Source organism: Astatotilapia calliptera, chromosome 3 (genome assembly GCF_964374335.1).
Source record: "Astatotilapia calliptera chromosome 3, fAstCal68.1, whole genome shotgun sequence".
Taxonomy (NCBI): Eukaryota; Metazoa; Chordata; class Actinopteri; order Cichliformes; family Cichlidae; genus Astatotilapia; species Astatotilapia calliptera.
In genome coordinates, this window is record NC_137424.1 from 53,955,758 (window position 1) to 53,980,635 (window position 24,878).

General features: G+C 41.4%; 1 protein-coding gene across 1 annotated transcript in view; it reads right to left on the reverse strand.

The window, feature by feature from the left end:
* cyp26b1 (cytochrome P450, family 26, subfamily b, polypeptide 1) overlaps positions 1 to 24,878 on the reverse strand; it is a 36,602-nt gene that overhangs the window by 1,971 nt on the left and 9,753 nt on the right. Inside the window, exons 2-6 of the mRNA XM_026162783.2 lie at positions 16,285 to 16,509; positions 4,882 to 5,000; positions 4,485 to 4,641; positions 3,968 to 4,123; positions 2,131 to 2,415 (exon numbers count right to left, since the gene is read on the reverse strand). Of these exons, the coding sequence (XP_026018568.1) occupies positions 2,131 to 2,415; positions 3,968 to 4,123; positions 4,485 to 4,641; positions 4,882 to 5,000; positions 16,285 to 16,509 (942 nt within the window). The remainder of the gene's footprint in view (positions 1 to 2,130; positions 2,416 to 3,967; positions 4,124 to 4,484; positions 4,642 to 4,881; positions 5,001 to 16,284; positions 16,510 to 24,878) is intronic.

Sequence of the window (24,878 nt, forward strand, 5' to 3'; positions counted from 1 at the left end):
CACCTGAACACAGTATATTTGTGTCATCTGCAAATATTACAAACTTTAAAATCTCCGATACTCTGCAGATATCATTTAAGTACATAATAAACATTTTTGGACCCAGTACTGAACCTTGAGGTACTCCACAAGCTATATCCATCAAATTAGATTTATATTCATTTATTTGTACATATTGTTGCCTATTCCCTACATAGCTTTTTAACCATTCCAAAACCACTCCCCTAAACCCGTACTTTTCCAGTTTTTTTAATAGAATTTCATGATTAACAGTATCAAACGCCTTCTTTAGATCTAAGAAAACTCCGAGCGCATACCTCTTATTATCCATACATTCCGTTATCTTTTCCATTAAATCTATCAGTGCCAAAGCTGTTGATCTGTTGTTTCTGAACCCATACTGACTATCTGTCATTAATTCATATTTTTCCACAAAACTATCAAATCTTTTTATGAAGAGTTTTTCCAGTATCTTAGAGAACTGGGAGAGTATTGACACTGGTCTATAGTTTGTAAAATGATGTCTTTCACCGGTTTTGTAAATGGGAATAACTTTAGCAACTTTCATTTTTTGTGGAAAAACTCCTTTTTGAAACGACAAGTTGAATATATATTTTAATGGTTTTACGATACCATCAATAACTGTCTTTACCGTTACCATATCAATATCATTCCAGTCTGTACTGGTTTTGTTCTTAAGTCCTCTAACTATGTCATAAATCTCTTTCTCTTCCACTGCTCTTAAAAACATTGAGCTACTATTCCTTTCAATATTTTCACCAGTGTCCCTTTCTATTCCATCAACCTTTATTTCTTCTGCCAGTTTTGGCCCTATGTTTACGAAGAATTCATTAAAGCCATTTACTATCTCCTCCATGTTATTAATACTTCTTGTCCCTTCTATAAAGTATCCAGGGTAATCATTATTCCTTGATTCATTTTTGATTATTCTGTTTAATACATTCCATATATCTCTTGTGTTATCTTTATTGTGTTCTAACCTTTTAATGTAATACTCTCTTTTACAGGATCTCATTATATTAGTTAATTTATTTTTGTAAGTTTTATACTTCATTTCAGTTTCTATTGTTCTCTTTTTTATGAATTCTCGATATAGGGTATTCTTTTTTTTGCTGGCATTTTGTAGTCCTTTTGTCATCCATGGTCTTCCTGCATAGTTGTGTTTCCTATTGATTTCAATTACACATAAAAATAATTGTTCACTTAGCCACCATAAGCACATATGACCAATTAATTTGGATAACAATCTGATTTCTGTTGTTGTATCCCCAAGAAGTAATTGTGAACTTTTCTGCTAATATGTGTTCTTCCATATTCAAACCATCTTTTCTCTGTTCATACCAGAATACAGCAATATGAGAAGCATTTAGGGTCCTTGATCAATCCAGGAACCCATTGGAATAGAATAGAATAGAATAGAATAGAATAGAATAGAATAGAATAGAATAGAATAGAATAGCCCATTACTGTCATTGTACGTGTACAATGGAAAGAGTCTGTTGATTTAACATCTGGCTGCAACACCCATTTTTTTCAGGCGTGCAGAGTATCAGAAGATATGTGGGCTAGGACCTTCTTTTTCTATCCAGTGGTCATTGTTAATGAATGCAAATACATTAAAGAAGCAAATAAAGTCAAAATCATCATAAATAGTTTCACTGCTGAATTCATCTGTGATGGTGATCAGGACATTGGAACACTTTTTGTACCAAAATTCGTTTCCATTGCCAGTGGTTCTCTCTTCTTTAAATACAGATAGCTATTTAAAGAGGTCCATCCTTGGTAATTTTCCTCTAAACCTCCCCTTCCCTCCTTTTGTGTGATGAGACTCTTGGTACTCTTGTAATGATTCTTGTAGTGTCTGCAGGTTGTGAACCAACACCTACACCATTCATTTGAATGGTAACTCGATGGTTCTTCTAGTTGAGTCTCTGACCTTTTGGGTAGATTTGATATGACAGAACTACCACTGCACAAAAATATAACGGGAAATAAAAGCTGACATTGAGTAGCATTGATTTAAAAAAGAAAATTCATGTTAAGGCAAGCATGCTGCACAACAAGAGGTACATGAAGATGTGAAGGATGTACTGTTCTAGGGACACTTACGTCCAGTTCGAAGGTCTGCATGGCGGTTCGGTAGGCCCCAGAAACAGGAGTAAAGAGTCTCAGCACCTCCTTGATGACACAGTCCAGGTACTTCAGGCTGATAATGGTGTCGAGCCTCAGTTCTGCTTCTGGGCAGAGGCAGCCGTTGTGAAGGAGACCCCTGGATCTCAGTTCCTCCCTCAGGCGCTCAAGGACTTGCGGGTGGCGAAGGAGCTGCATGATAAGGGAGGTGCTTGCGCTGGCAGTGGTGGCAAAGGCAGCAAAGATCAGCTCAATGGTTGATTCCTGTGGGTCAGCAAACAGATACGATGGTGTATTAGTGCGCTACTTGGGTCTTGTTTGGTTAACAGTTTTGCAGAAAAACACATTTATCTTGCAACCCCTTGGAGGTCCCGAGCTCCCAGGGTATCAGTCGACCCTATACATTTTTCATCTTCTCCCATGGGGGAAAAACTTTTATGGGTTTATAGAATAGCAAACAGCTTTGAAAAAGAGTTCCTATCACTATTTACAACAATAACTAGGAAAGTAAAGACTCATTCTTGAATGATCACAAGCATTCATTGAGTACTTGGCAGTACTGAGGGTGTATCAGTTGACTTGTCTTTACTTTGAGAGCAAGCCAACTATAGCCTCATTTCATCTCTGATTGGTTAATTACTTGTTGTTTTAATAAACAGTTTGCAGAGTGGAAATAAAGAAGGCTGAGGGTGAGCATCAGCCAAATGCTCAACCAGTAGTCTTTCATAGTCTTTTTGAGCTAGAAGTAAACCCAGAAACTGCTTGTTTAACAGCGGCATGTAGGAATATTATTCTAAAAAATGTAAAATTGTTCTTTCCACTGAGTAAAAACAGAGCTATGTGCAAACTCAACCAAAATTTGGACACAAATCCATTACCCCACACCTCAAGCTTGCCATTTGTTTTGGAACAATGTTGGACCAAAAGAGAGAGAGGAGTCAAAAGTCAATACATAATAAAAGAATGGTGTTTTTAATTCCTGAAAAGTAGTGTGTTTGGAAATATGAAGGTAACATCCAATAACAAACTCAGTGTGCACTATGCTGGGCCCCTTAAGGCCTTAAGTCAGTGGAATAAATAATAGTGAGGTCCTCCTCGCATCTACCAGCATATATATATATATATATATATATATATATATATATATATATATATGTGTGTGTGTGTGTGTGTGTGTGTGTGCTATAAATGCATGCGTCAGAAAACTGCAGGAGAAAGCGCCAGGGCCTCCCCAGTTCACTTTGTGTGTGTATTTAAATATTTGTGTGTGAGTGTGTGCGTACAGGAGGCCTCTTTCAGACCCCTAGCAGGGGGGGAGTGTTGACTTATTTTTGGCCCTGGACTTAACCCAGAAACCACAAAGTCCGAGAGAGAAGCAGAGAGTCGAGTTTCCACAGAATTCCTCTGAATTACTTTAATAGGTAAACAGAGGGTGTGCCTGACCATGAGTGTGTGTGTATGTGTGTGTTATGCTGTTCCTGTCAGCCGATAGGTATTAACGCAGCTTGCTTTCATATTTCACATTAGGGTGTGTATCATTATCCCCATTTGGTACTTATGATCACTGGCTGATTTGTCAGAGAATTATGATGACTGTTTGTGTTTTCAGTCAGCCCAGACTGGTTCCCTTTGGCAGCTCTCTGCTAGGTAAATAGAGATTTCTATGTGTGTTTGCACCCATACGAATCAGTGTGTATCCACGTGCTTCTACATGCGATTGAGTGACTTCTTGTGGTTCTGGCTTCTTTTCAGCGCATGCTTGCACTACCCTACCCTCTTTCCCAGGTGGCTGTTTTTTTGTGCTTAGGTATGTTACCTTGAGTTCTTGCATGGTGAGCTCGCTGCCATTCTCTTTGGAACTCTCCATTAGGACATCCAACGCGTCACTGTAATCTTTGCCTTGGGTGCACATGGGCTTCTCCCTGATGGCTTTCTCTATGCTCTTCTGAAGGGTGTCTCGTGCACGGATACCCTGCAACAATGCACAAATTAAGTCCTTTTACCCTTAAAATGTCCTCTTTGATGCAAATTCAGTTTAGCTGAGCAACAAGCACCCCAAAATGCTTTGTATTGTAAGGTAAAGATCCTACAATATTAGAAAGAAACCTAAACAGTTGCACAACGCCCTATGAGCAAACACTTGATGACAGTAGGAAAGAAAAACTCCCTTTTAACAGGAAGTACCGTTGAACAGAACCAGGCTCAGGGAGGTGCAGCCATCTGCAGTGACCAGTTGGGAAAACACTTTTATTTTTGGGGACATTAAGATGTAAAAAGATATACTAAGCTCCAAAAATACCAATGAGAAGGAAGTGGTCATATGATACGCTTACCCTTCTGTAGCCACTAAATGGCAGGTCTATGGGCAGACTGAAGAGGTTGTTAACAAAGTCCTGGAAGGTTGAGAACAAATGCTTCATTTCCTCCTCCGTCACCCTGAAGCCCAGCAGCACCCTGACAGCCATGGTGAAGGACAGCCTCTGGCTCTCCCTACAGAAAAATGACAGATGACAGAATATTAATTTAGTAGCCCATTGAAGCAGCCTGTGTTTTTGAACTGTTGTATATTCTGAGTTTCTACCACTGCTGATAACGACTCTGTGTTGTCAGCGATACTCATCATAAATACCTTTCTACCTGCATTCACCTAGGATAGGAGCACTGTTTTAGTCTTGCTCCCAGATTTTAGCTACATTAACAACTGTCTCCACTGTCCTTTCCTGGCCGTACCTGTAGACGTTGATGGGCTCAGGCGTAGAGCTCCACACTCTGAGACTCTCCTGGATGACCTGCTGGATTTTAGGGAGGTACGACTCTAAGGCCTCATGGCTGAACACTTTGGCAAACACCTGGAGGGACAGAGAAATGAGCAAATAACATCAGTCTCAAATGCAGAATGCAACAGCGCCCAGCTGTTGGAGAAGTGCAAGTCAAAACAGAGGACAAATGTCCACAGATTATATGTTGTAATCCCCTCGGTAAATCCTGACTGACAGGTATGTGGAAAGACAACAGGAAGCACAAGTTTATTCTGCAGTAATGCTGGTATTCACTGGGAATTTATTGGGGTGTTTTGTGTCTGTCTCTTGGTTTGCAGGGCATCTAAAAATGTGCACTTTACAAGTGAAATTTGGTACAAAGTTCTACAGTTGACCATGAAAGAGACAACTGGTTTTTGGTAAAGGATAAAACATCTGGCTGTATTTTTGTAGCCATTGTCTTGGCCTCTCATATTTCTCTAAATTGTCTAACCATTGATCTCCTTCTCTCTTCTAAATTCTACCTAGGCTGGACTTTCCATCACGTGTTCATTCATTTTTTCATTTTCTATGATTCCCGTTCCTTATTTATCCCCAAGTTCTCCCTCTCTCTGTCTCTCCCCCCTTATTGCTCTTGCTTGGTCTTTACAGAGACTTATACATTGTGGAGGTTTTTCCCCTGTAGTCAGCAGAACTAGAATGACAGACAGAAAGAGCACGAACAGAAAGAGGGGGAAGAGCTAAGTTCTTTCCTGGCTGCACAGAGTATTTCTTAGTATGAATCAGTCACCAGTCGTCAGTGTTGTTTGGACAAATAATATTCCATCAGATTTAAAGTGCAAAACTGCCCATGAAAGAGTCTTGGGAATGATTTAGAGGGGAGAACACCAAAGAGGAGAAAAAGGAGAGGGAAATGGACTAGAATAGAGCTTTTATATTAAAATGAGTCAACTACCCATGCTTAGTTTTATTTGAACTAATAAGTTTCTTGTTCCTTTAACGGTCGGACATTTTCCTAATTATGTAGATGAGTGAAGAAGAAAAAACAAAGTTAGAACCAGATGAACTGTAGCCGTTAACAGCCTTAATTATTTTCTCAAAACACTGAGTGAAATCAAATTTTGTAGCTGTGTTTAGGATTTCACCTAAAAAGAATATGCCAGAAGTGAGGTGCAGTTCCTTCAGTGGCCACTTGAGGCTGATTCCAAAAGTTGGTAAATGCCCATAGAGCCCCATATTAAAATGCTCCTACTTTACAACAAAAATAAACATGTTCACAGGCTGCTACAAAAATTTCTCTCTTCTTAATAGCTGTACACAGTTACTATTTTTAATATTGTTCCCTAATCTAACCAAGGCATGGCTGACTTGTTGGGGCTTTTTATCCTTTACATCCACTGATGCAAGTAACTAAAGTGGACACTTCAAACATATTTGGAGTATTTTAAAGCAAATATTGTTTGTTTGTCTGACATGTCTGCGCTCTAGTATTGTTATACTATTTAAAAATACTAATAAAAATAATAATAATGAAACACTGTTCTGCCTAGTAGTAACTAACTGTGTCTATGCACTCAACAATCACACCTGGCTCCAAAACAAGACAATGATATTAGAATGGTCACACTGAGACTTCAAAAAAAGACTGTCATATTTAATTTGGACCACCCTCTAATCAATACATCTTATAGGTTTTACTGAATCAGAAATCAAAGCTGAATGAGCTGAGTTTCCATTAGAAGTGGAAAACTTCTAATAGATAGTGGTCATTGAAGCCTTACAGTTGTTTTGGAAATGTCTCCAATCCAGCAGACGTTAAGTGGATTTTTATTATTTTTTAATGGCTTTCGTTTTTATTATCTAAAATACACATACAAAACTTCCAACTGCTACTTGTCTGTGGTTTTTCTCTGCTTTATTTAATCACTGTGGTTTCTTTTTATGACTTTCTCCTTTATTAGACCCTGCAGAGAAACTAATCTATGCTAAAAAAAAAAAAATCCTGTATAGGTATTGTTTCTAATAGCAGCATGTTGTAAAAGAAAATATATGCTTAATCTCTTTGATAATGGCTTTTGTCTGCAATCATCCTTAATTCGTTACCACCTGAAAGCTGATGAGGAGTAACCTTTGAAACCCTTTTCTTAACTGAGTGGTTTCTGTCATATTTCAGGGCTTTTTACATAACAAAATGACTGGTTGTTCATCAAAAGTTGGTGAGGTTGGTCTCTGCTTATGCAGCTATCCTTGGAGAAACCCGGAAACTATTCTAATGGTGGTCAAACCACCTCTTTATTGATATTGTGAAGTGTCAAAACTCATCATTAAGGGTACAGGGGAGGCTGTCAAATGTTGTCTGTATGGGGGAAAGAGTTTTTTTTTTTTTTTAAAGTATAACAGTATATGCTCGTAAAAACTGTATTGTGTCCAGATTCTTTGTTTTACTGAAATATGCACAAACAAAGTGCCTTTATTGTTTATTTTGGAATATATTTCCCATATGTTAACACACCGGAGGAGCCAGTGGAGTGTTTCTGCTTCTCTTCATTGACTTATTGAGAGGGAAGAAAGCAGCTTCTAGTGGGATCTGAACCAAGGCCAGAGAGGGTACATGTGGTTCTTGAGGTTGATGTTTCAGCCACCAAAACATCAGTTGGGCGCTCATACTCTTATTTTGCTCTCTACTTCATTTCCCTCTTATTTTCTGCCGCTCTTCTCATTCCTCCAAAGTCTGCTTCCCTCCCTACGCCCTCCTGAAAATGAATGAACAATAGTCCACTGAGCTGGTGCCGAGTGCACGAGTGCGTGCATGCGTTACATGTGCGCACTGTACGGGTACATACGTATGTGCTGTGCGTTAGGGAGTGGTTAGTGCAGATCACAGAGCCCTCTAAGACCTTAGTAGCACTACATTTCCTCTGCTGCCGCACCCTGGGACTGCTGGTCACAGATCAGCTTACACGACCTGCTGCCCAACCCCAACCACAGGAGATTACACACAATATCTGAACTCAAAAGAGCCTGAGATACTGAAACTGCAGTGACGTCTTTTGTTCGTCTGCTACTTTGAGGGCTGTCAATGTTGGATTAATCAGTCATTTGTTTGTCTGTTGCCCAGGAAACAGTGGACACCACTGATTGGATTTGGATGAAATTCGAAGGATTGCGCATCTTTAAACTGCTTTCCACTCTTTTCATAATGACATCGATTGTCCCGTGAGGGTTGCTGAAGTTGCGTGGTAAAACAGGGTTGTGGTCAGCCTGTTCCCATTCCCATGGTGTCGAGCGCTGCCAAAGTCAAATTTGTCAAAGCTGTCAGTGTCGCACCAATCATGGCGATAATGAGACGAGTGTTACGCACGTATCAATGCTTGTTCAAGACAACTCGGTGTCACATTGAGTGCCATGTACCCTGCTTATGTGCAGGGCTGCTGTTGTGAAGGGGCATATTATAACAGAGCCATTTTGTCTTACATCGAACAAAGTCCTTTTTGTGCTAACCAATCAGTGAATGAAAACAGAGCAAAACAAATCACAAAACACAAAGCTCCCCAAGGGGATGCAACAGTCTTCTGGCTGGCAGCTTTGTGCCTTATACTTCCACCAGCCCTCATCATGTCTCCTCATGCTGAGGTTTTGCTTATAAAAACTAGGTTGTTAGTTTTCAGCATACCTTCAGATAAGAATGTGTTTCAGGTGGTTCAGGCATCTGATTAAGATACCTCCCGGACACCTCCTGGTAAGACGAGGTGTTCCAAGTATGTCCTACCAGGGTGAAGCCCCAGGTAGGACCAGGACAAACTAGAGAGATTACATCTCTGAGCTGTCCTGGAAATATCTTAATGTAGAGAAGTATGGATGGATACGACCACAGTTTACAATTTAAACATCACATTGCGCTCAGTCAGTCTGAAAGCTAAAGTCTGAGACCTTAAAGAATATGAAAAGTGTTGACTGAGAGTCGGAGATCAAATAATTTTCCAATAACCTTCAACGCTACCCGAAATCTCTTCACAACCAGTGGAATCTCCCTCTGCTGGCCGTTCAAAAGAATTCAGGTTTAAGGCACTTTTTAAATCAAGAAGCTCCATTTATCTTTTATATACAATATCCAGTACATGCAACGCAAATATGTTTGTGAATCATCATGAAAAATCAGCAATAAAAACCATGCAAACACACACACACACCAAGCAGAGACTGAACGCCAGAAACACTAGTTAGGCCAAATAAGGCTGTGTAACATTGTGAATTTAGCCATTTAACCCGTCTGCACTGGATTATGCATAATTGGTCAATCTGGTTGAGCACTTTGTCTCTTCCAACACACACACACACACACACACTCACTCACACACACACACACACACACACACACACACACTTTTAAGTACAGACAGAGCAGAAAGGTTGAGCTACTGTAGGACCCGTGAGTCAGGCAGTCAGTGTGTGAGCAGGCAGACGGGAGACTCTGAAAGGTAACTACAGGTCAGACAAACACACACGTTGAGAAACACACACACACAGTTTCTCTGGCTGCCAATCAAACACAGTTTTTTATGTAGTGTCACTCTGGGACGTTCCAAGTTCCACACAAGACGGGAGTTTGTGTGTGTGTGTGTGTGTGTGTGTGTGTGTGTGTGTTTTAGTGGGGGATTGTTCAATACAACAGTCATTTTGCTGCACCACAAAAACGTGACTGTCTTCTGTAGCCTGCAGCGCAAAGACACATGCTTAAAGACACACTCACTCCTGTGCTCTCTCTCTCTCACACACAGATATAGTCAGACACACACTCGCACACAGACACAGTTGTCCTAATAACGTCCATATGTCTTAAATTATGTGAAAGTGCTGCGAGCTGCTGGTTCCACAGACATGTAAAGACTCCTTTATTCTTTTCTCTGCCCTCCTTTCCCTCCCTCTTTCTCTCTCTCTCTCTGCTCCCACCTCTTCCTGGCTCTCCCTGCCCCTTCATCCATCCTTTTTTTCTAAACCATACTATTTATTCCTTTTTACTCGTTTCTCCTACTTACAAAAGCAGTCCCTGTGTTTTTCCCTGCTTGTATTGTCACGTTGAATCACAAAGTGATTGCTTTGCTGATGAGGGTTAAGGTCAATATTAAGCTTAATATTTCACCCCGTCATTTACTTTTAGGAGGAAGGCACGTAATAATTTAACTTTTAATTATTTAACAGAATTTGGAAATATAGAGCGGAAAAACTAACAGCAGTGCACATGTTTAACGTGCAGCTACAGCACTGTATTCAGGAACACATCTCTATCTAATTCAGGGTAATGGGGTGGCTGGAGCCCCTCCCAGCTGTCACTGGGTGGAAGTCAGGGTACACGCTGGTTGCACAAAGAGATTCACACCTTCGGCTGATTTAGAATCACAGATGAACCCAACATACACATCTTGGACTGTGGGTGGAAGCTATCCTGCAGGAAACCACGCAGGCACAAGGAGAAAATGCAAACTCCACACAGAAGAAGCTCCTAGACTCAAACCCAGGACCTTCTTGCTGTGTTGCAATAGCTCTAACCATTGTACCACTGTGCTACTGTGTATTCATGTCAAGTAATAACAAGCTGTAATGCTGGACTGCTGGATTTTTACTTTCTGGGTATTGTTGAGTATTACTTTTCTCAAAACTAAATTATCTTTCTTGCATGCAGTATTTCTAAGACAGTATAGTACTGTACTGATTTTAAACTTCCACTGGATCTTTAGAAAATATGTATATACACTTTTGAAATTTTTAAGAGGTCAATTTGATCTTAGCAATGATAAAACCTGGATTTAAAAAAAAGGGACGCACAGAGTGGGCTTCACCTCAGTCCCACTTTGCAGTGCCCTCTACTGGTGATGAGCAGAAGCACAGGAGGCTGAGACAAACATACAAGGGCTCCATGCAAAGAATCATCACCATCGCAGCACTTTCACAGACATCACATCTCTCTGATTTCACTGTACGCTTATTTAAAGCAAGCGTTTATGGAGTTCCTCGAGAAAACCCCGGCAGCAACCGAGAAAAGGTGTTAGATCGAGTCAGATTCTTGTCCATTCTTCTCTCTACATCTCTATTTTTTCTTTGTCCAAGTTTGGTTTTTTCTAAATGTAAGGATCGGGCAATGTTTCCAAAAGAAAGAATAACAAAGGGGGAAGGAAAATGTGGAGAAAAACTGGAAAAGAAAGGGATGGTATGAGGGAATGTGCGGGCGGCTGTGGGCTTAAATTGAAGAAGTGAGAAGTATCTCGTGAAGCTGAAAATAAAAGTAGTGGCTGCCACAGTCAACAGAGTGTTTGCACAGTGTTGTTCCATCACCGAGGGAAACATTTCCACTGAGAGCCAAGTAGGACTCTCTAAAGAAGCATGTTTATAACCATAGCATGCTTCTTTAATCTAGCCCCAACCAGCTGCCTCCTTCCCACTGTCACCAAGTTCTTGCTTATAGGGCCGTTACCTGATTGTTGGGGTTTTGTCTGTATTACTGTGCGGTCTTTACTTTACAATATGAAGCACCTTGAGGAAACTGTTGTTATGATTTGTTCAATATAAATAGAACCAAATTGAATTGAATTTAAAACACTGATGAATGCAATGTGTCCAAAAAAAGGGGGGGAAAGTGGTCAAAGCTAACAAATTGTGTAGCATCTTCCCTGATGTGACAGTGGAGACCAAAAACAGAGTTACAACCTCTAATTATTGAACTTCAGTTTTTTTAAGCTGGAAATAAAAGAGATATATCTCTAAACTCTGATTTTTGATTCTGGCCAAGAGTCATTAACCTAATCGAATACCTTCGTGGAGTTTAAGCAGTCTTGCCGTGCCTCTAGTGTTTGCACAGATCTGAAAAAGACATATTTCATTGGAAAGTCTGATGTCTACATGAGAACAAACACTACGCTCAAACCCATCTAGTTGTTCATCCAGCAGGAGCAAAGATCTTAGCCTACACAACTAAAACCCACCAAAATAAAAAAAGTCCTTCAGTTCGCAGCAGAAATGCAAACGGTATGTTCGATGTTGTTTTCAGTCAAGGATGATGTGTAAGTCCTGGCTGCCCTTGTTAGGCTCTGATTGGCCTGTAGTGGAAAACCAGTCTACTGTGGTTCTTTGATGGAGTTAGTTTCCTAGTTTAACACGGGGTTATATGGAAACTGGCTGGCTCTGTTGATCCACCAAAAAGGCTAATGTGCTGTGTGCAGATTGTTTTTCCATATGAAAACCACAGACACACACACAGAGGAGACACTCTGGTCCAGCTGGTCAGACAGTAAACCAGTTTCTTATTTTTCTCTCAGCTGATGGTGTTTCGCTTCTTTCTGTTGACTTAGCTTTATTATCGAGAAAAACAGGAGGGAGCCCGCGCGCGCGCGCGCACACACACACACACACACACACACACACTCTTGTTTAAGCTGCTGAAAAATGGCTAGCTGACCTCTGGCTCTCCTTATAATATCATTCATTCTGTCGGCCCTCCTTATATTGAAGTGATGTGTCTGTAAATACCACAGCAAGCTGAAAGTCAAAGTGTAAACACGCGTATATTTGAAGGAAACTGCAAGCCACCCGCCTCTCTGCACCTGCCACAAGCTCAGTCTATTGGTTGAATCAAATGGTTTGATTACCTCTTCAGCATGCCATCGTGTTTGGCAAAGGCCTGATAACAAGCCATTCATTTGATTCAGCTGTGTTGGAGTAGGGATGCATCTAAAAGCTGCAGGATAGTAGCTCTCGAGGACTGGGATTGGGCAGCCCTGTTCTAGGGCATGTCATGACAGTTCCCAGGCTGCTTTTAGATCTCCCTGAAAGTCCTGAAAGTTTTGACCACTTGTGCTCTGTGATCTTACCACAGGCTCGAAACTTGTGCAGAGAGAGCAAACATCCTCTGCTGTTTCATGTAGAAGAGCATAACCGGTGACCAGAACCGGGTCTGCCGCCACGACTGAAGTTTTTAGCTCATCCCTCAGAATGAGACTGACACTGCAGAGAAAAAAATACTGTCTCACCCCAGAAAAAACACAGCCAGGACTGAGATGCTTGTGTGCCATTTTTTTCCCTCATCACTATGCTCCACGTGACTTCATCAACTTGAGGAGACTCAAAAAGGCAAAGGGGAAGGACCATTAAGAGATCTAAACATATCAGTCGTGCTAAAAATGATCCAGAACTGCGGGTTTCCCGATCATAAACAGGACAGTAGACAAGTTGAAATCAGGTTAGATGCAACAGTCGAACATTCGGGGACAGCTTGGCTGGAGTCGAGGCCATGATAATTTTCCGTTCTTTCCCTAAATAAGTTAAAGAAATTGTGGAATTTTGTTGTTTTAATCGTTTTTTCTTCATGATTTATTTCTATCAGAGAAAAGGCTTCAAAGACAAGGATTTTCCTCTTTGCATTCAGGTCAAAATTCTCTCTGAACTCGACAGTTTGACACCACATTGGCTGATCTACTTAGGAAGGATCTCTTTTTTTTGCCTATTATGGAGGCCAGAGGTCACGAGTTTGAGTTTTGAGTCTTGCTCAGAGGCACTTCAGCTTAAACCTATGAGGCTAAGCAACTTTACTGTGTGTGTATCCATCCAAGGCAGCGTTCAGGTGTGTGTGTGTGTATGTTGGGCCCCCACAGAAAGCCCCTCTTTGTGCCGTGTCGGAGGCAGCCTTCCTAATCAGGGGTCATTACATGAGGTTAGTGCGGGGGTCTCCAGGGAGAGGAGAGGGGATCAGAGCTCAGATTAGACCCGACCAACCCCTCGCCTGTCCCGGGGCATGGCAGCAAGGAAACCCGACCCCGCCTCCAAACCCCTCCAAAAAAACCTAACTGTGTCTGCAGAGAGAAAATGAGAGACTGATTTACAGGAAAACACAGGGAGCTCTACTTCTTGTTTTTCTCGTTCCGATTCTTTGTGCGTGATGTTGCGTGTGCATTAAATGTGTGTGTGTGTGTGTGTGTGTGTGTGTGTGTGTGTGTGTGTGTGTGTGTGTGTGTGTGTGTGTGTGTGTGTGTGTGTGTGTGTGTGGAAGAGAGAGAGAGAAAAGAAGGTTTGTGCCCTGGGGATAAGGGGATAATAGGAGGGAGAGGTAAGTGGCTGATTACCTGAAATGGTCTTGGCACAGAAATGAGAGAGCCAGAGAGGAAGCAAGAGACAGAAAAGAAGAGAGAAAGTGCACGAGCGAGAGAGAGATAATAATAATAGTCAGGGGGAGAAATGACAGAAAATTTAAAAAAAAAAACGGAAACATGAGGGCTGTCTCTCGCTCTCTCACTCGCTCTGTCCGAAGGCAGATGAGAGGAGGAGCAGGAGAAGATGGAATGATGGAGGGGTCGTTCTCACGCTTCAGCAGCCAGGATGCTGCTGATAAGAGCGAGCGGACAGGATCAGCTTTACACCGATACTCTGTCTGTTTGCGCGTCCTGCCTCACCCTTTGTGCAGAGGACTCCGAATGTGTGCACGTCACTGTCTGCCACTTATTCCACAGCATGAATATTGATGAGCGTTTCTGCATGCAGTTGCAGCTGCTGCAGGTTGATGTGCACATAGTGTGCAAAGAGATGAAGAAATCAACAGAAAATAGGCTGAAAACTTGTTTGGGACTCGATCAAAGATGCTCGTCACTCCCGAGTCCGATGGTTGCCTTTGCAAACAAAAATAATGTGCACATCCCAATTCCCAATTTTGTTTTCACTCAATCATTAGGAATTAAAAAGTTGATGTTCCATCTATTAATTGTTTGCATTTAAATTAGGTCTGCTTTTTATTTTCTTCATCGATTAAAGCACAGTGGTTCTGCCCTTGCTCCAGACTCCTTGTTTTAAGACGTTGTGCTTGATGACGGGTGGATTTTTCACTGTTCTCTGGCAGCTTATAAATGAAATGACTAACAGATTAATATAGAAATCCTATAGGTCTTAAGAATTAAGTAATTTTTAGACCTGAAATTCAGAGTTTATTTTTGTTTGCATGTGGAGACAGATCTTCATCTTTGGTAAAAGTAAAAGCCGACTATTTAAGATGTCCTGGTGATTTTATATGTTTTTACTGCCTCACGTTTCTTTTGCCTCCGAGAAATGTATTCAAGCATTGTCTCAGGGTGAGCATTTGATATTCTCGTGCATGCTGCTGCATGAAGATGCAGTTCATATGATTACATTCAATTCCACACTTCAGCCTCGTGTGTTACAAAAACAAGGTACAAGAGAAAAGCCGGTAAAAGTTGGGACCATTAAACCTCATCAGGCCAAACAAGACAAGAGTTGAATTATCTTTATAACTTGTGTAATTAATCTTATGTCTCTTTTGTGTTGTATTTTGTGTTCTGGGTTTATATTTGTGAATCCAGGTGGGTTTAGCCGCAGACATTTCGAGGGAGACAGATCCTTTGCTGTTTGAACCATCCAGCGGTGAGTCTTTCTTTCAGAGTGCTGCTTTTAGTTCATACTGAAGCTTTGTAAGAAAGCTGGTACGCCCTGATACGATAGCAAGCGTATGCTTCCTACTTCATTCTTTTCAGTGCTCTCAAGGTTGTCCCCTTAAAGCGTCATGTGACGAGATGATCAGTTTCTACCTAACATAACGTAAAAGGGAATAAAGGACCTAACTCAGCGTTTCTGTCGATATTGAGTCAGGGCTGGAGTTTATCATCAGAGTGCAGTTTTATCATTTGTTGCTAATTATTTCGAGGAACTGTTGACGATGTGTTGCAGGCAGCTAGATTTCTGAAGCCAAATATAAGCCGTACTTACAAAAAAAAAAAAAAAAACAGTTGTGCAGATTCAGGAAACACTTGAAGGTATATTTTCATTTAACTTTTTTTTCTATTGTGTCAGGTGAGTACTCTGGTCTCCAAAAAGTTCAAATATTATGCCTCAGTTTAAAACGGTCTTTTTAGCTCCTTCTACTATCGTGTTAGAATATCAAAATAAAGTTGGCAGCTGGTGTTAACCTTCTCACATTGAAGGGAGTAGTTAGTTGTATCCAAGGGCAGAGTCATTAATAATGATTGCATTTAAATTAAATCAGTAGTTGCATTGTTATATTTAAGTCCGTATCTTTCCTCTGCCTGAAGTATTGAAATTATAGTGCTGCCTTTTTTTTTGTGCTGCTAAAAATATAAGACAGAGACTGAGATGTCTTACTAAACACTTTGTATAGTCAAATGGCTTAAAATCAAAATATCTACATCCTGAAAATATTTTACTTTTGATTGGTTTAGGATGTAAATTTTCCTTGGTCAAGTTGAGTCTTTGCAGTTAGCACAAAGTGAAGCATTAAAAGTAAAGATGAACACACAAATACATGCGTTCGGTATCTCTGTATAGTTGTGTGTGTTTGCGAACTTAAATTAACACGTGTCCTGACCTTTCTCCTCTTGCGGTGGATGTCTCCGATGCTGTTGGCCAGTGAGTTTGGTCCCAGCAGCGTGGACGTGCTCTGAGGCCAGTCCACCGCCACCAGAGTGTGCTCGCCCATCAGCACCTTGCGCACGTTCTCTGCGCCCGTAACCCGAATCACAGGACGGCCTAGCAGGTGGGTCTTGAACACGTTGCCGTACTTCTGTCTCCGTGATGCATGAAAGCTCGAGCCCTGGACAAAGAAAAAGAGAGTAAGCCGAGATCAATCACAGATCTAACTTGTAATGCTGAAGACACAACTCACGAGAGTCGTTTTAAGATATTTTTTACAGTAGAATGAGCGACAGTTCTTTAGTCGTGCTGGAGGATTAATTATATGAGGCAGTATGTCAAAAATCCATATTAAAGAAACTAGTTTTGCTCATAGAAAAATAAACCTGGTGCTTTTCCATTCTTCCTCCTTCAACATCTATAAGAAAGTCGAAATTCTATTAAGAAAGGAAGAAGAGAAAGATGGGTAGTTTTAGAGAACACTGTTGGGACTGAATGCTGGAGTTCCCCTTTGAGAGAAGCAGGTGTGAGGAGACGGTAACAGAAGGAATTCCCCAAACACTCCTCACCCTGTTTCACGGAAATCAGAGGAACCTTTTCAAATCCTGCTAATGGAGATTGCCCCCATCTCCACTTCTAAATCTTTCTTAATATCTGCACTCAAAGAAATCTTTTATATTGTCAGCAGTTTAAGGGTTAGTGTATTCTTAACATGAAATTCCTTAAAATTTAGTGATTCTAGCCATCATCATCACTGTCACAGAAACATTGTGAGACGAGGTTTTAATCATGCAGAAATCATTTTAAAAACTGATGAAATATTACAATAGACAGCCAGCAGTTGCTGTCCTCAAACAGAAGATGGTCAGATCCAAAAAGGCTCCTCAAAACAGTGATACCTCACCGAACTGATGGGGCCTACTCTGAAAAACGCTCTCCTTGCCCTCGACCACCGTTAACAAAACATGCTAGTTCTTCATGCTTTTTGCACTTTCTAATAATTTAAAACAGTCTTTAGGATCCAACCTTCACCCCAGCTTTTGATCTTCATCTCTAAAAGGTTTCAGTAAGTACTTTCTACTCTCTCTGTGGCTCGGGGCCCAAACAGACTGGTGAGTTCTCCACATGCTAAAAGTTACTGAGGTTTCCATCATCTCAGCTCTCAGAGAAAAAAGTAAACTTAAACCAACTGAAAGCAGAAGACTGCAGATGTTTAAGGAGCCTGTATACATCAGGTTAATGCAATGAAAACTGATTCAAGTTGCCTTTAGGGCACAGGCAGAGATCAGTTTTAACATCGGCCCACGAGCGGTGAGGTTAAAGGTTCTCAAAACATTTGCAGTTCAGGCTTAAAATACAGTAAATGAAATTTCTCATCCTGATGAAGAAGACTGACAGGAGACTGCTCGAGGATATAAGAAGTTTCAGCCTCAGACTGCTCATTTTTGGCCACTGCCACTTCAAATCTTTTTCTCCTCGTTCATCAACTGAGGTGGAGCTCCAAGTTGTCAGGCCTGGGGAACCCAAGCCCTAAGATGAATGGACTATGCCGGCAACCTCTGACGAATGGTCATGGGAATCTACATATTAACAATCATGCAACTGAGCTCATGGCTCATTGTTAGGCAATGTTGCTAGTGTCAGTCATGTTTATAAGGTTAGGGAAACCGGCAGTCACTTGGAAAACTGACGAAATGTTTCGCCAGTTGAAAACGTCCAGATGAACGGGATCAGTTTACCTGGATTATTGAGGAGGTCCAAACGTCCAAGATGTAGTTTAACATGTAGCACATTAAACTACGTCTTTCTTCACAGGGTTGTCACTATTTAAATCACAGAGGGGATTCCTCCTTCTCAGATTGTTTTATTTGAAGGCAATCAGAGAAAGTGAATTTTCCCTTTTTCTATAAGAAGCATAGTGCTTGCTAGAATTACAGGTAGAGCTTCCGGTTTAACTCGAAAATAGTTCTTAGAAAAAGTGCAAAATAATTTTTTTAGTGACAGGTGTGTGATTTCTTTAAAAAAAAAGAGAGATTAAGGTTTTATTCCTATAAGCATCTAGATAAGCGTTGTTACACCCCATACCTGCAAAACTGGGCAGTTAACACCAAAACAATGTAGGTGCATGAGCAATACTACGAGCCACGGAGAAAAATTAGAATTTCTTGCTGGAGAATAAAAAAATAAACATTTGTCCCTGTTTTATGTTTCGACCCATCACGAGGAGCCACATCGCCACATTTCAGGGCCCCTGTCCCACAGTTTGGACAACCCAAGTTGCAAGCACAACCCCCAGAGGACCAAAGCTGGAGTCAGTTAGCGAGCTGACCTGAGTTCAGCTTTGACGTTGACCTCTAAACGGTCTGGGTCACAGCAGAGTGAGAGGGAGCCGACCCCAGAACTGTAAATGGGCTGTTTGAGTGAAAAGAATATATAGCTGCCTGAGAGGCTGCTTACTGTGTTACACACACAGACACACACACACACGTACACGGGACATACACACTGAGTCTAACAAGGCATTATTCAAATGCAAGTATTAACACACATGTGCATATAGACTTAAAAACACACTCTCACTCAAGATTACTAAAATAAAACGATCTTTAAAAACTCAGAAACATGGAAAGCAAACAAACATGCGGAGGCCCAACTGCAAATTGCCGTGACAACACTAACTGGTTTGACCCCGGTTTACTCAAGGGAAAAGAGATATTTATGACTGTGAGGCACACAGACACACACACACAAATATATATGTACGCATATATATTTGTGTGTGTGTGTAAACATGAAGGCAAAAGGACAGCCTGTAAGGCAGTTTATTCACACATCAACACAAAACAGACAAGGAGAGCATTTTTATTGTGATTTTTGTTTAAAAAAGATCAGAATAACTTCAAACCTTCCTGACACGAGCCAACATTAAGATCAGCTGTAACACCCGACACTACAAAACAGTCAGCATGTGTATGAGTGCAGTTATAGGCCGCATGTTTGTGTTTGAATGCGGAGCTCAGAAACTAATTTTAGCAAGTAGTTTGTTTCCTGGTCGAGGGCACACCTCTGGCAGCGGCGGCGGTGCTTTTTGTTTGTGTGCGAGGGCTCAAAATGTGTCCGCTCACTGATTCCGGTCAGCGGTGTGATTACTGGCTCACAGCCCTACAGTGAAGCCTCGATAGATTTACTAAACTCCCAATCAAAAACACCCCGCTTGGCCAAGAGGTTTCAAAGCTGAGGAGGAGCTTATGGTCTAAATTAGGAGTGACTTTAAAAAGTGTGTGTGTCTCTGGTTGGGTGTAAATAAGTGTTTTACATTCGGTGCATAGATGTTTGTAAAGGGGAACTCAGTGGAATTAGTAGTGCATGTTTATAAAGTCACACATTTTAAGAGAATAAATTACCAGAGGCTGAGATATTCCTGCTTTTAGTCCCTATGAAAGGTTCAGCTCCAAACACACTGGTACATGTTAAAGACATGTCTAATTATCAGAGACATATTGCTCACTTGTGTTTGAGCAGCGTGCGGGGGACAACCATGGGAATAGATAAAGACTTTGAAGGGGGCTAAAAGAGGCAATGTAATAAATGCAATCTCAAAACTTTATATGGTCTTTCACGTATTTAGAAGAATGAGCCGGATAAAACTGAACCCCTCCAAAATTACCATCAACTAATAAGAGGGATATCGGTTTTTAATTAGCTGGTTCTTTTGTATTACCTCTCACAACTAGCAAAAAACTGGTGGACTCCACCTTCAACCACGAATGAAATATATCTTGAAGGCGGAGACACCAAATCATATTAAACAGCTTGAAGCGAAGGTGGGTAAAATAACCACTGGTGACATGAAGTGGGTCAATTGATGGAATAGAATTCAAGTGAAGTATGCCGTCGATAGCCATGTGGCAGGGTTTGTAAAAATATTAGAGGGTTACCTAGGCAACCAGAAGGCTACCAACCATCAGCACCAAAGTGATGCACTTTGTGTATGGAGCCCTTTGAAAAAAGCAGCTACTGTCAGCTGCTCTGTTATGCTGCTCTATTCCATAGTGTGCTGTATTCAGCATGCTTTTGCCAGTACTCCTTGGATTTACATCTTTGCAGGAAAACCCACGACCCTAAACGAACACAGCTGACACGCAGGTGAAGCTCCTACTCCTAAAGACTGGTAACAGACCAGTTTCAATCCCAGTTTCCACCCACGATGAAGTTGCTGCAGTAAAACTGAGTCATTTTTGCAGAAACTAACAGCCATGTCATTTTGATTCCTACAGCTCAGCACGGTGTTAGTTCAGGCAGGCCAAGAAGCTAAGCTGAGCCTTTTACACGATGTCCTTGTACACATCCAGACGTGCTATGTATCAATGCTCCTTCTGCAAGCCACATTTCAACCCACCTCCACCCCCAGCACCTCCTTTTCATACCACCTCTTACATCTCCGTTGTGTAATTGGTTCCTGCTGCTGCTTTCCATTACCATATCACCAAATATAAGCTGGAAATAAGAGTTGTAATTAAATCGTTTTTTGACATCAGAAAGACAAACAAGACTCAAACGGTTTCTGTGGCAGAGGATAAAGATGCGACGCAAAGCACCTGCTGAACAGCAACCAGTGACGATCAAGAGGTGATTGAAGCTTCCTTCTTCCTTCATGACTGCTTATTAATATCAGTCATTCATTTCTTTCTCTCGTCATCGCAACGTAGCTGACATGCTAAGGTTTCTCTGTGTGAAGTCGACCTAAATTGAGCACAGATGCTTTTGCCCTCTCTGTACGTCTGGCTGCTGTTTTCGTGCTGCTTTGAAAACTCTGATTGCCAGACTGCTTTTATAGATGAAAAATCCTGTTAATTAGCATTCAAGCTCCTCACGCCCCACTGTCCCACCCTGCCGTGTTTCAGAGTGTTCACTCGAGCTCGAGGTGCTGGCGTTATTTTATTCACACTGGGTTTTATCCTGCAAAGCTGTCCGACAGCTGCCTGATTCCTGGTCGATGTCGTCCACCTGATAGTCGGCTTAAAACTGTAGAAACCATCCAGTTTCAGTGTAGCTGGGACTGAGTTGTCTTTAAAGAGTCTATTTTTGAAGCCGCATCCATTCATTCATTCATGCACCTTTGCAAATTTTGGGGGTTTCTTTTTCTCTCTGTCGATGTGTCTGGGTACAAACCGTTGGCCCGAGCTGTTTTCACAGCTCCTGTACACTTCCTGTTTTCACTGCAGCACACACACATTAACAAACACACACACCAGGTCGACCGGCTGGCCTCTAGAGCCCTCAGGGTGTGTGTGTGTGTGTTTGAGTGCGTAAATGTGTGTGTTAGAGCAGGGTTGTTTTCCAAGCTACATTTTGCTGCCACATGGATGTAGAGTGGTTTAGTATGTCTGCCTGGCAGGCCTGCTGACACACACACACACGCACACACAGTCCAATTCAAAGGGAGTTCCTCAGGCAGCCAGACAAGGCTCCCTTTCACCCTCCGAGATACAGCATCAGATTGGGACGATTGTGTACTTTTTTTGTGCGTTCTGTGCGTTACGACTTCTCTTTCCATTTCTCTGTGTTTTCTTTTTAGAAACTCGCACACATTTTGGCAAATGCTGAAGGTTTTCTTCTGTCAGATTCTCTGCAAGAAAAAAGTGTGTGTGTGCTTGAGTGTGAGCATGCGCCAGGGGTGTGGTCTGGGTGACATTTAGCTTAAAAGGTGAGAAGTGTACAGCCCCCGTACCCCCACCCCATCCCTCCCTAACCCCACAACCTCCCCGCCGCTCTCAAAACTGGCCCAACACACACACACAGGGAGCAAGCATGGAAAGTTGTGATGTAATGACGCCACAGTTCTTCTGCAGGAGAACACGTACATAACTGTGCACACGCACACACAGATTTGTAAACGTAGCCGTCGCGTCTGCAATCACCCTGATTGGTTCAAACACTCTTTCCCTCCAAACTCTGGCGAGGCGAAGCAGCCGTCGCTGTAAACACTCACACACAAAAAACCCCAAACCAAAATTGGTCCCACAACATAACGGCTGATTTTACCATCGAGGTCACAGGCAACAAACTCTGATGTGAGCTGAAAACCATAAAGAGGTTTCTCTTAATGACAGTGGGCATAAAGTTTTTTTTTCTTGTTACATAGCAACTGGGGGAAGTACAAGCTAGCTATGGGAGCCGAAAACGGGTTTTATTTAATTTTATTTTTATTTTCCAGCACCGTGCAGTCAGAAGCTGTGAATAACACTGGAATCAAGCCAGAGAGCTCAGGGTGCAATCACACCCCTGCCGCCGCTTCACTGTTGAACCGCGGCCGACTTTGTGAAGGTTTTCCAGCACAAGCTGAAAGAAATTCCTGCAATTACCTGCAACGCCGTACGCCAGTTGGATGCTTTATGAAAAGCAACAAAACTGACGACATGTAGATTTTATTTTGGATCTGCTATAAGTAGCCTGCTGTGATTAGATAACACAGCTAATACCAGCGAGCATGGCCTCGAAAACATTCACAGTTGATTTTAACAAGTATAAATAACCACTGGCCACTTTTTCTTTTTTTAGGTATTTAAAATAAATTCAGGTCCTTTATTTGACTTCTCACAGATCATTTTAAGTGGGTTAAATTTGTTTCTTTTGGTTTAAATTAATTCCTATTTGAACTTTACTGCATATTAGCTCCATGCATTTAGCAAATGGACAACAAATAAAGGTGCATGTGTGTGTGTGGCTTCACTTAATTCTGCAAAATGTCTGAAGTGCATTCTACTCTGACTCTTAAGAACAAAATAACGGCGCTTTTGCTGTTGTTCGTTGTATATAATAATATGGAATAAACAGCAGCGGTGGGGCCTGGACCCAAACTGGTTCACAGTGTCATTAATAATTCTAATTTATTACAGTTGCCATGGCGATGCAAGCAGTTTAAAATATTTCTAGACCTTGACAAGCTGTTTGAATCCAAAACTCTCGATATGAAGGTTTCGTGACTTTTGCGGTTTGGTGGCAGCGGGCTGATTGCATTTTGTTACAGACATTTATCATGTGGATCGATTATTTCAGGGGAACATCTTTTCTAAAAAGAAGGGAATCTGGCGGAGGTGTTTTTATCATAATAATCAACAAAATTTTATGCACACTAGTCTGTGTGTGTGGTCAGTGAAATTCCCGTCGATCTTCTCGTTGTAACAACCTGTACACCGACATTTTCAGCCATTCTCCCTGTTCTGGATTTGAAAGGAAGAAGTGGGTTTCCTTCAAAAACAAAACTTTTCTCGACTTAAAAGAATTTAAAAATTGATGCTTTTTTCCACACGCTTTTTTCCATCGGTCTCACCCATAAACTCCCCGTTCACTTTAAGATAAGAACAAAAACGCTGTCGACAGGCGAACACAGCTTCAAGCTGGACCCTGAGGTGTGGTTAAAGGAGGGTTAAAATAGGAGGGTTAAAGGTTTTATACACACAATGGGAAGGGGACAGACTAAAGGAATGGCCTTGAAAGATTGTCTGTGCGTGACTACAGTCTGGACAGCGTTCTCGTAGCCGTCAGTGTCCGCTTCTCTAGAGTGCTTTTATCAGATTTTTTTTCTCAATAAAGGAGAGCTACACACTCACATTTCAACAGAATTTCTCACAAAAACCAGCACAATCACAAAAGATGTCAAAAAATCTCAGTTTCTCTTCTTTTCTCTCTCTCTTACACACACACACACACTCACTCACACACACTGTCCCGGCAAACCCTGCTAGCACGCCGGCCGTGCTAAAAATACCCCCGTCTGTTCTGTTGGGGTTGGCCTGGGGGCGAACCTGGGCCCGGGCTTATAAATGTCCTCTTTGTAGTGCAGTGGAAATGTCTAACAAATGAGTCTTTTATTAGGGCAAGACAAAAAAACACAGCTAATTATGTTTACTCAGATCAATCCACACACACACACACACACAGACACACACTGGCTCGCTGACCAGAGACAGTGAGAGTAAGTGTGTCTGTGTATAAGTGTGTATATTTAGAGAGTCTATGAAATATAAATATTGGGGTGATGGTTAGACGGAGTAGAGAAACAGACAGTTGTAGGAAATTCACCAACAAACCCGGGGAAGATTTTTTACCAGCTGCAGAAAAAAATGAGGGAGATGGAAGCTTTACTGTGTAAAGAGAGAAAGCAGCTGATAGAACAACAGCAAATATTTCAAATTAACTTCAGGGAGTGAACCCAAACTTGATGTTTTGGGGGATCTATCAAATATATAAATTACATCTATCTTTTTCAAGGCATTCCCAGAGCAGTTGAAGGTTTCCTTGAATGAAAATGTTTGACTTATTAACTCGGTGTAAAGTGCACACGATGCAGTCGACATACACAGACGCTATACTCCGATTTAGACGTGCTCGTAAGAGTGTTGTTTTCTGACATTTCCTGCTAAATTACCAGGAAGAAAGAGTGCATCCTGAAGACTTTGGTCTAAATTCTTGCTTTGCATTTATTTTCTGTGATTTAAACGCATCCGCGTTTTAAAAAAATCTTTATAGTTTCTAAATTAATGGTTA